This window comes from Platichthys flesus, chromosome 8 (assembly GCF_949316205.1).
Source record: "Platichthys flesus chromosome 8, fPlaFle2.1, whole genome shotgun sequence".
NCBI lineage: Eukaryota > Metazoa > Chordata > Actinopteri > Pleuronectiformes > Pleuronectidae > Platichthys > Platichthys flesus.
In genome coordinates this window covers 3343536-3355633 of record NC_084952.1, presented here as the reverse complement: position 1 = coordinate 3355633, position 12098 = coordinate 3343536, and the positions used below count along the sequence as shown (strand labels likewise).

The 12098-nt window shown below is 45.6% G+C and overlaps 1 protein-coding gene across 1 annotated transcript; it reads right to left on the bottom strand.

Annotated features, from left to right (window-relative positions):
• Nucleotides 1-290: 290 nt before the first annotated feature.
• fgf24 (fibroblast growth factor 24) lies at nucleotides 291-10797 on the bottom strand. The gene is made up of 5 exons (XM_062393907.1): nucleotides 10029-10797; nucleotides 9809-9845; nucleotides 5668-5845; nucleotides 1916-2022; nucleotides 291-569 (listed from the first exon to the last, which is right to left on the bottom strand). Exons 1-5 carry the CDS (start codon nucleotides 10058-10060, stop codon nucleotides 291-293), a joined length of 633 nt encoding a protein of 210 aa, XP_062249891.1. The 5' UTR covers nucleotides 10061-10797.
• Between the last annotated feature and the right edge of the window lie 1301 nt (nucleotides 10798-12098).

Genomic DNA, 12098 nt, shown 5'->3' with positions numbered 1-12098 from the left:
ACGTGAGCACAAAGACATCGAAACCCAGAGAGAATCCACGAGTTAGCAAATATTCAGTCGTCCTGAAATACAAAAATAAAACATCTTTGACTTTTTTTTTTTTGTTGTGTTTTTTGCTGTTGTTTGTTTTGTTCTTTTCTGTCCGAAGTGAAGAAGCTTGAGATTTTTCAGTGAAAGACCCCCCCACCCCACCCCACCCCCCCACACACACCTGCCCCCTCCCTGTGTACCCGCCCCATCCTACCCCTCCCTGCAACCCCACCCTAAAATTAGTGCTGTCCCCCCCCCCATTAGTTCCTCTTGGCGTTTGTTTTTAACCGCCGGGCCCTTCGTGTCCGCTTGGTGACCGTGGTGAAACGGAACTCCTCCTGCAGGTCCGTCCGGCCCTTGGGCTGGCGCTTCATGAAGTGGACCTCCTGCTGCCGCTGCGTGGTCCGCGAGCCCTTCTTGGGCCGCCCCTTCCGGTTGAAGCCCAGGTACCATCCCTTGTACTTGGCGGACACGAGCGCCGTGTAGTTGTTCTCCAGGAATTCCTCGACGAAGACGCACTCCTGCTTCCTCCCGTCGGGCTGCGAGGAGGAAGGAGAGAAAACAGCACGTTGATTAATCATGAACGTGGAGAATGAACGGTCGGGTTTATCTGGCTTATTTCTGTTGCTCAGCATGATGGAGCTTTGAGGAAACAGAAAAATACAGTCACTGTAGTTAAAAGGTGAATAAATCAGGTTTTATTGCAACATAGAAAGTTCAAATGTTATTTCCTCCCCAAAGGAAGTTTTGTTTTCACCCCTATATGATTGTTGTTTTGTCTGTTTGATTTGTTGTTGGTTATTGAAAACAGGATGACTCAAAAACTATAGAAACACATTTCTATAAAACTTGATGCGAGGATGGAACATGAAGCAAAACCAGTTTCCCAGAAGGTTCAACGTGAGCAAATCGGTGTATTGAAAATGTTTCTCACATGATGTGGAAGCAAAACATAAACATAAATATTTGATGTGAAAAAGAAGACGCCAACAAAGATCTCAGCTTGAACGCTGCAGAGATTTCTGCAAATGCATCTGATCATAGAATCTCTGGATACTTTATTAATAAGTTAAAGGCATAAATCTGGAGAAAGTCTGGATCTTATCGTTCCGAGTGTTTCCAGAGTTCATTCCTGAAAATGGCTCATAGCTGATGTCGTTTCTAAAATCTAAAACGCAGAAAATAATTATTAGTACTTCAAAAGTGTTTTTTGGGGGGGAAAGGATTCTCAAAATTAGGTAATTTTGGTGAAAAAGATTCCTTAAAAAGCTGAATTGAGTCTCTCCACATCTTTGTGACAGCAAGTTGAAAACCACAGAACAAACCGATCATTTAAAAGTTGATTTATCCTCATTTTTTTTTGTAAAGGAGGAAGCCAGAGAACATGTTTTAAACAAACGAGGCCCCTGCAACCGAAAAACTCAGAACGCAGGTTTCTAACAGACGACCACGATGAGGGAGGGAAAGCGTGTGTGCGACTTATTAACGCGACACAATCTCGTTCTTTCTGGAATAGTAACTTCTTTTCCATTTCGGCGCCGTCGTCCGCGGAGTCACACGCAGTCGTCCTGCGCTCGTGGCCACCTGGTGTGACTAAGTGATATAATTGCAATGGCATTCCTCCTAAGTGACCATTAGTCTCTCAATGCATTGTGGTGATTGCAGTCCGTAATTGACTGATCGAGTGTCAAAGGAGTTGGGCGATTACGTAATGGAAGAATGGCTGTGAGTTATCAAAGGGGTTTTGTTAGGGTGTACGGGAACAGCAGGAGGAAGCAGATCGGAGGCTGGATCCAGTCTGGATTAAGAGCTGGCTTAAAACAAAGATCTCGTCTTGTCATGTCGGTGTCATGCAGAGTTTCTCCAAGTGAAAATCGACACTCACCCTTCCGACTATTTTGCCTTTCTCGTTCATGCAGATGTAGTGATCGCTCTCCTTTCCCTTTATTCGAATGTGGCTCCCGAACGTTTCTGTCTCGACCACGAGGAGAGCTGCAAGAAAAAAGGGAAACAGGAGAGTCAGTAAAAATGGATAAATCTTTCTAATGCACACAAACATATTTCATAAAACGGTATGTTTTAACAATTAAGGCCGATATGTCAAGGCCTAAACATTAATTTACAATCCTGGGAGAAATTCCCGATATAGCCAGGACTTTAAAATGCTTTAATTGAATTTCTAGTCCCATAAATGATAATAAAACTAAGATATTTAAAATCAAAGAGCTTAAACTAACAATATATTGTGAATCGGTGTAAAGGTTTACAGTTAAGGGATATTAGGTGAAGACTTCTTAAATAAAGTGTCACTTTCCAGCAGTCAAACATCAATATTAGCTGCACTGGAGAGGAAATCCCCTTTAACTTGCGTGACAGATTACAGGAAACAATTAATTTCAATCATCGTAAATCCCCAGCGGACAGAAACTAAGATGTTTTCTAACACAACATCAAACAGGAAACGTTGAATCACGGGGGTCTCCAGAGCAAACTTTTAAAGGTGTATTTAAGTGTAATTTCCCCTTAAACAATCCTTTAAATATTATCGTACAAGCAGCGAGTCAACAACGCCATCATCATTTCATCCAGACGCGGCAATAATCCGCTCTGAAGACGTTTCCTGGCGGCTCCTTTTTCTACTTTTCAATCCTCCCCGGCTCAAACTTTAACCCCCGCGAGGTCACCTTTGTCTGTGCTCGCCCCTCGACCAGCAAAGAGATCTGCCCAAACATTTGTGGAGCGGTTATGTGCCCCTCAGGATTAGGTTTCAAGTTCCCTTTAGTCTGTGCTCACTCAATCAAAAAGTTAAGATGATCCATTTGTTTAACACACAGGGCCATTCAGTAGCGCTCAAGGGAGAAGGGGGAAGAATGGACGGAGAGGGGACGGGACGGGCTCGGGGGCAGAAGTAACTCCTCTCTCCTCCTCCCCCCTCCACCCTCAAATCCAACCTTTTGGGGTGGGGGGGTGGGGTTGGGTGTGGGGGGGGGAGTGGGAGTGGGAAGAGGGGAAACCTGTTGCAGAAATGAAACCGGGGGGGGGGGGAAAGATAGAAGTTATTTCTTTTGTCACTGGGTATTCTTTTTCTAAGAGCGCTTCAGTGGGAAGGTTTTTTCTTTGGATCCCTCCGATGGAAACAGATCTGGTTTTCACATCCCGTGAACGAGTCCAGTCAGAGGCCGAGTCTCTGCGACCTCAGGTATGAAGCCTCGACCCAGAACATCAGATAAAACCATATTTCCCTCCTGCTGTAAGCCGTCCTTTGTGAGTGATCCCGGCCAAACCCCAACCCCCCTCCCTCCCTCCCCCCCCACCGTCCTCGAAGAGCAAAACCAGCGACGGTCCGATCGTCTGGCAGCGGCGGGCTTCAGTAAACTTAATTAAAACGCTTCGAGTCGTGGTTCCAGTGAAGCACAAACAACACTGAGGGGAAATCGCAGCGTCATCAATACCACTGGGCAGCGGTGTTTACTTTAACACAGGAGGGAGGTGTGGTTATTTTTATATACAGCGTGAGCTCGTTCAGAACCGTAATAATCCACCACCTTAAAATGTGTCAGTGTATAAACACCAATTAAATCTTTAGAATTTAGAATTCACCATTTATTTTTAAATAGTTAAATCCTAAGTTTTATTCTGAAAGATAAATATATTGGAAATGGAGAAAGGGTAAAAACACAATGTAATTATTTTAAGAGGGAAGGAACTACGTTTCCCATCATCCATTGCGAATGATTCCAGCACGTTTCTCCTTCAATTTAACAACGGAAAGTGATTTTCATCCCGTTGGACTCGAGAAATCGATGAACGATCCGGTTGTGGCCGACATGACCAGCTCCACCAATCAGGGACCTCGCGAGTGCACCTGAGGATTGTGGGTAGGTGAAAGGACATCTCGAACTTGTGGCTTTTACAGGAACATCGTTGTCGTTTGTGGTAAATCTACCTGGGATGGTTACGATATTATGGTTGTTAAAACGTCTCTATGGGATTCGAATGGGAGCCGAACTCTTCTCTGCTCATTTATCTCCGGAGGTCGTCTGAGTGGAGGAACCTCAGCGGCTCGTCCTGCGCTAACGAGAACAGAATGCTGAGGCTAAATGTGAGTCTAGGAAAGGTCACCCACATGTTGTGTACATTAGCTTTGGGGCATTATGGGTATTTTATATACTCCACAGGAGGCTATAGCTGGTACATAAAAGTGCATTAATGAGAGAACTGGATAATTGACCTGCGTCATGTAGCTTTAAAGCTCACTGCAGCCTCACGGTGAGTTCTGCAGCACGCACAGCTTCATCACTTCTCCTGGGGGGGGGGGGGGGGGGGACGTGCTATAATTCCCGATCTCAACCTTTTATCAGTTTAAAAGCCTTTGGCTGTGACCAAGCATCTACTCTAAGTGGACGACGGGGCATCGCTCACGACAGATCGTCCTGGAAAGGGATCGTTCTCGTCTCTTCCAAATAATGAATACGCCCCCCCCCCACCCCCACCCCCCACACACACTTTAGCTGCACAGACCTGGACCTGAGGTGATATATCTCCCATGCACTGGGTTCATGCTCTGTCTTCACGGAGCCGCCGAGTGGATTAGAGCGAGCAGAGCGTCTTCCTGAGCGTTATTATTAGTGAGTGCAAAGGAGTTCACAGGTGCCAGGTACTGCAGCTGGATGGGGAGGAGGAGGAGGAGGTGGAGGAGGAGGAGGAGGTGGAGGAGGAGGGGACGACGGGGCGGAGGGTGGAATTGGCAAGGCCTCATGGGAAAAAAAATTGGATCTGCTTCCACTCAAGCTCTAACAAGCAGTGAGGAAACTTCGCCTCGCCGCATCTGTGACTGAACTCACTCACTCAGAGGCGTTCGAGACCAGCAATTTTCAGAGTGACTCAGCTGTTGTGAGCTCCAGATCTGCAGGAGAGGACGACTCCGGTCGCTTGGGCCTCGTGTTTGTTTGCCACTGCATCAAAGGCCACGACGGGGACCAGCAATTTACCTCGTGTGCGCCGGGGTTTTATGTTTTTGATCCGAAACGGCGAACAAGTCCGCACAGACAGAGAAGAGGATATACTTAAAGTTGACAGACGTATAAAATTTGGGTGATTAGTCGTCTTTATGCTTAACATTTACAAGTTGACAGGATAATTTCTCAGTGATAGATGGCCCCGTGGTTATCCATATCTCCGATTACATGAGAAGAATCGCAGCAAATAGAATCCTAAAGATATAGTTTTATCTTTGTTTTGTGCTTTCAAGGACAATTCACTGTCAAATGTCCCTGATTTGCAATTTTTTCACCATTTGGAGACAATATGAAAAGTAATAGTTGAGTAATATGAAAGGATTGTGTCACTCGTGGCCTCAAAACATGCCGGGAAACTCAGAAACCAACATGGAGGAATGTTTTGCACGATAGCAAAACAACCATTCTCATTACTGGTCTATAACTTCTTCACATGCCTCCCAAACAGGAGTTGGTGGCGTCCAAACTTTGACACCCACTGTTTCCCGATAGACAACACCTCTGAGGGAGTGAGAATGAACTGAAGAGGCACCAACACTCGTGCACGGTGATGGTGTCTCGTCTTTTTATTTATTTACGGTTTAAGTGTCGGGTGAGATGCACAGGAGTTCTCCCATACCATACTTGCCCCCATCATCTCCGTTGGCATTGACTTTCTTCCCCAGGATCTGCACGTGCTTGCCCGTGGTCCTGCTGTACAGCTGGTAGATCCGGACCTGCTTCCGGCTCACGTCGTCCGGGTTCCTCGTGTGGTTCTCGATGTAAAACCTGAAATCCGCAGAGTTCTGCTGGGATTCCTGGAGAGTGGCGTGAGACAGGAGGAAGGAGAGAAAGGGAGGGAGAGAGAGAGAGACAGGGGAATGGAGGAGAGACAGCGAGAGGTGGTCATGACACAGGTGTTGATTGTAATGTGCGACTTTTGTTTTTTGTGCTTCAGGGCTTAAAACAAACTTGGAGATAAAAACCTGGAAACTGCGACTCTAGCATTTTACTCTTTTCTTTGCTTTTAACTTGCAAATTTTTATATATGATACATTTCAAAGCTCCTATAGCCCTAACCCATGCCTTTACAAAGTCAGCGTTCAAACTGTAAATCCCACAGAACAAGTGCAGCTGAGCCGTCCTCTGTTGGTTCTGCACCCAGGCAGCAGCAGCGTGAGCCCGGGGCGGTGCTGAGAAACCTGTACTCCATTTCCACAAGCGAGCGAGCCACCAGCAATTATACACCTGAAGCACCCGGACCTGTTGCACTATCATCAAACAAATATCTGCCCGCAGGCGACGCCGCGTCCATAAATCAGGAAATGCAGCAGGCGGAAGACGGGCGATGGCGAGAGGCACCTTGAGCCCCAGAAACACTCAGGCACCAGCAGGTTTCTGATCCAATCCCATTGTTCGGCCTTTCAGGAATCCCTCGCCTAACGTTTACGAGTCAGGTCGGGTTCGTCCTGAAGACTCGCGGAAATCGTTGGACTAGTCAGAAAAAAGAAACCCCCCCCCCCCCCCCCCGACATGTGGAGCGGCGAGAGGAAAGGTATACTTTCAGGAGCCCTGGAATCTCAGTTCACGCCAAGATCCCATTTCCCCAGCTGTATGGTGTGGTAATTGCACAGTAATGGCTTTTTATGTGGCTGTTCTCAGGTGGCTAATTATATACACATTACATACCCCGGGTCCTTGTTATTCTAACCCGGGTAAATTAATGACATCTAGCAAACACCATTGGGAAATGGTGGCGAACCTTAAAGTCAAAATATAGGAAATGGAAAAATAAACTTTTGCACAAATCTGAGGGCAGATCCTCGACAACCAGGTGTCAAACCAGTTTGTCAGGTGCTGGATCCGGCGAAAACCTGGACACTGGGTTGGACCTCGGTTATGATTTCCTTTTTCATTGAGGTAGTGGTTTTACATTTTGGCTAGCTGTTTGTCCAACACCAGGATAACGCAAAAACTGCAGAACGGATTTACACGAAACTTGGTGGAGAAACGGTAGATCGGACATGAACGAACTCGTCGAAGTTTGACGCGGATCTGGACAATGGGGGGGGGGGGGGGTAGTTATTCACTGGTTTCTCAGGGAATAGTTCGTAGATCTGTCGTAGTTAAGGGATTGAAAACTATGAGTTTGGCCAATTTGGTGGAGATTGGTTGAATTTAAGATACGATCTCAACTAAAGACCTATATCTCAATGTTTTCTAGATAGGAGGCATTAACTCCATTAACATGAAACAACCGCAAGACCACCACAACCAGGAGTCCTGCTGTCACCTCGGACCAGGACTCAACCGGGAAGATTTACAGCTTTACTGCACGATGAGACAGATTCAAATATGAGGACTGATACCTCAGAGTCTAGACAAGAACCTGTAACGTCCAACGCACTCGTACGACATATTTAATCCTTGTAATCTTGATCTCCAGAGTCGGCATGTTCCCTTTCAGCGTGGAGCAGCATGGAGCCAGGACTGCTCAGCAAACCAGGACTAAACCAACGTGACTCATTATTCAAAGACGTCATCGCACTCGTCCGGCTGCCCTGACTGACGAGTGACAAAAACCTCTGATGCAAAACCCAATGAACCCGGGCTGATTGAAAATGAGGTTGTGTTTACTCCCAACAAGACGCGTCCATTGATGAAGAGAAGCCAAACATCAGCGTCCTGGTGGAGTCTCCCTCAGAACGAGCCTCAAACACACAACAGAGCGCTGAGGGATTTATCCCCAGATCTCCCCCATCTCTAAACAAACATTAAAGTGCGCTCGGCAGACTGTTGCCTCTTCGCGTGGAGGCAGAGACAAGCCCCAGCACATGGTGGAGGTGAAACACTGGCAACCCAGAGGTTTCTTTTTTATCATGCCGTCTCCTTCTCTTCAAAGACATAGCATGAAAACGGATATGTTTGAAACTTCAAAACGTCTGGTGCCCATCTCCACCGAGGACGCTTCCATCTGAGATGCACTTTTTTGTCTTATCTCCCGTCTCACACACACACACACACACACACACACACACACAGATTGACGGGGTTAGACAAACACACAACTAAGGAAGAGACACGCACGTTGGCTGAAGCTAACTTCCATTCACGGTTACAATCACAGAGGTATGACATGGAGATAAAGGGTCATTCCGTCATTGTTTTTACTTTGGTGATTAGAGGTGAAACTACTGGAGGAGCCACATTTTCATTTCTTCTGCCTTTATCACAAATCTGACTTTTGCTGAAGTACAAAACCTGAATAAAAGCAGGGGCTATCATTTATCTCCCCACCTTGTGTGTGTGTGTGGGTGTGTGTGTGTGTGTGTGTGTGTGTGTGTGTGCGTGTGTGTGCGTGTGTTGGGCCTCATTCTGCATGAGCTGCATCCTGTCTTACGTGTTTGCAGTGGTCAGTCGATGTTACAGCTTTGTCTGTGCCAGCTCTTTTGGAATAATCAGAGCAAACACACTTACGTAACATTGCAGTTTTCGGGGGGGGGGGTTATGTTTTTTATATTTTTTATGGTTTGCTTTTTTCTATCCCATGTTCAAAGTTTAGTTTTGGTAGTTTGTTCTGATTCTTGAGAGGATGAAGGGCAGAGGAGGTGTCGCCTTGTTAATCCTGATTTTATGAATACGAGCTATTCAAATAGAATTTAATCGATTGATTGATTTTTCGCTCTTTGCAAAGTGGGTTTAAAAATGTGGAAAACGCTTTGGTTATTGCTGAGCTGATGGTTCCTGCAGGAGAAGGTGAAAGTGAAACAAAAAGAAAATAGAAATATGCAACAGATACAATTATATCTGTCCCCAAAAGGTCAAATCTGAAGCCATCCAGTGGTTTCTGTTAGAATTACTGATCTTTTTTGGAACACATAATAAAAATGAGTGTATTACAATCTGCAGGATGTTTGTTTGAGGAAGAGGAGGATGAGAGCTGATGGCTGTTCTTCTTCTCTCTCTCTTGTTTCTCACGTCATAACGAGGCTCCCGGGGAATTATTTTTTAAATTAGCAGCACGTGCATTGTGCGCGGACACGTCCTCCCAATAATCAGCTTTAAAGGCGCAGGAGCGCGCGCACGGCGACTCACATGAAACTTAACTGATTGAAATAAAATAAAAAACTTTAAACCTCAAAGATGAAAATATCAGTTTCACAAAAAAACGGATTTGCTGCTCGAAGAACAGATTAAAAACACACAGGTTTTAATTTGTGTTTTTTTCCAGATTGTCAGATTAAGATAAATTCAGGAACAAGTGATGCGTCTCAGATTAGTGTCTTCACTTTAGACGTATTTATTAACTGCATTGAAATCTTTAAATGGTATTTTATTAAGATAAGATAAAACTTTATTGATCCGCACACCGGAGAAATCCCGGGATTGCACTTTCTCTTTTTTCTTGCTGGCCTCTGTGATATTAAGGCTGAGAGCTCGAACATGTTGTAGTATTCAGAGTATTCAGTAGTATTTAACATGCAAGTTTGTTCATTTCTACATTATTGATTATCGCAATATTCAATAATTCTTTTTGTACTTTTGTTAGTTTTTTTTTCTTTTCATTTATGTTCGGTCTAACACATCATGGGCCTATTTCTGAATAACAAAATGTCTTATTAGAGCTTATTACTTATAATTTATTGAATTAAAGCACGCGGTGTAATATTTTGAGTCCCTGAACACAGCCGTCACCCGTCATGAGCACTGAGCTGCACAGTTCCACACGCACACAACACTCACATGCACAAAAAAGGAGTAAAACCAAGGAGTAAACATACCTGTAGCTGGAAATAGAGTACCAGAACATGTAAACACCTAAGTGGAGAGAGAAGAGGAGAGAAGGGAGGAGGGGAGTGAATCACAGAGGCAATTACATGAAGTGTAAACGCAGCCTACCTGAATGACAGCAATGCGCAAATATGAGGCTTTTGGCGACTTCTATTGGTAAGAATGTATGTTTTTATGCGCAAAGAAAGGGCGCAGACGTGGGACACTTACAGGTATATGAACCTCGAAGGCAGCAGAGACATCTTGACTTGCAGAAATCCACCTGAAATGCACCTGCTTCCACAGATTCAGGGCCCAGGGAAAGGTTGGCGAACTCGCCCCCCTCTCGCTCGCGCTCGCTCCCCTTGCGCGTCCTTTACGCACAAAGCTCCGGGGGTAAGTGGCAGATTGAATCCCAGTGTAAGGATAGATCGCCGGAGTGCAGGAGCAGAGTCACGGAGTGCAACATTAGGTGCTTCCTTGTTGGGTTGGAATTATCCAGAAGAGTATTGTTTGTGTTCTCCTCCGCTCCTCGGAATCCGTGTCCATAAATCGGTGCCAAGCGCGCAGAGGATTTCAGAGTTCAGCCGCTCCAAGAGAAAAACAGAAAAAAAGGAAACCCCTGCGTCCAAAGAAATATCCTCCGGGTTGTGCGCGCACCTATCGAGCTGTACCGCGATCCTCCAAAACCCGCAGCTCCGGAGATCACAAGCCCCTCGGCTCCGTCCGTACCTGCGGGGGACGCACACACCTTGCACGGGTCATTTTATTCTACGCCAAGTGCTGCGGGAGGGTGAATAAAATAAAAAAGAAGTAAATGCGGTGTCGATAAATAAAGTATAAAAACGCCCTTCCACCAGAGACGAGTCGCTAAAAAGTGGACAAACAGACGTATCCTGGCATTTTAGAGTAAAAGTGTTGATTCTGTGCGGAAAGCTCAGCAGCGGCAGCGGATCCCTGGAGAGGCGTTTTGAGGGGGGTGGCCGGTGATGGCGCAGCAGTGCCTGTCAGTGGTGTTTGTGCGTCTGTGACTTGAGATTTGGGCACAGAGAGGCTTTTTTGTTGTTGGTGGGTGGAAACATGTCAGCGGTTTGCACCTGATAGGGTAATCGTGCAGAGACCATCATCAGCCCGGAGAGGGTTTGCTCCTCTCGGTGGGCAAAGCGCTGCGCAGAGCACGAGAAGAGAGAGAGAGGAGCTGAAAGGAAAGTTTGCACGAGGATTTAAAAGTTGTTCTCTGACGTGGACGTGAAAGTTCTCGCATCTATTTGGAGACTTTTATTTGTTTATTCGTTTTTTTAATAGCTTTAAAAAAAATTAATCCAACCTTTGCGCAAAAACACTATTTTACTCTTTTTTTTTTATTCCTCTTGGGGCTTGTTCCACGTCATAATAAATAATACCCAATGAAGTCGTAATAATAATTATTATGATGACGTTGTTGCCGTCAGTGGCGAGCAAACGGAGGTGCAGTGTTGTAACAGCCACAGAAACTGCCTCCCTCCGCTGCGCTTGTTAAACTGCACCTGGTTTGTGGATTGGCCCCGGATCTCCCAGACAGCATTCAAATGCAGGTTGTTGTCGACCTCGATTTTTTTTTTTCAATAATGTGCTATAACTTATCCCGCATTTAAATGAAAGAGAGGTGTGAATGTGTTTACGAGCGCTTCAGAGCTGAGGGCAGTAAAGTGAGCCCACATCCCTGCTGCCATTAGAGAGACAGAGAAGAAGGAAAAAACCCCAAACCTTTGTGGTTCGTCTTTATTGTGCCATTAAAACGGGATCCTCGACATTCCTGCCCCATTGATATTCAAAATGATCCTAAATGATTACATACATAACTTCCCATGTTGGGGATTTCAAAGGGCCTCCCGCTGGGAAATGAAAAGCGGTGTTTAACTAAGAGCCTCCTTGCTCCTGATCCACATCAGGCAAACAGACAAGCAAATACACAACTAATCAATTGTGCTAAGGGTGTGGGGGGGAAATACAACACAAAACCTGCAGCTTTCATTGGGAGCATCTGAGTGTGTGTGATTTAGGACAAGTTGAGTAACAAAGCTTTTATCTCTCCCGTGTGTACAAATGTGGATAAAGTGGGTTGATGTGGGTTTACCCAGTGATTCATGGCTGCCTGCCGAACAAGAAGGCTTGATCCTGTCAACCACAGTGCCCTTTAATAATCCCTGCAACACTACTCTCCTATAATATCAGTTAAAGCATGACTAATTTAGCCTTGTCTGCCGCAGGGCGGGAAATCACAGCAACAAATTTTTGAGCAAATAGTAATTATCCACAAAA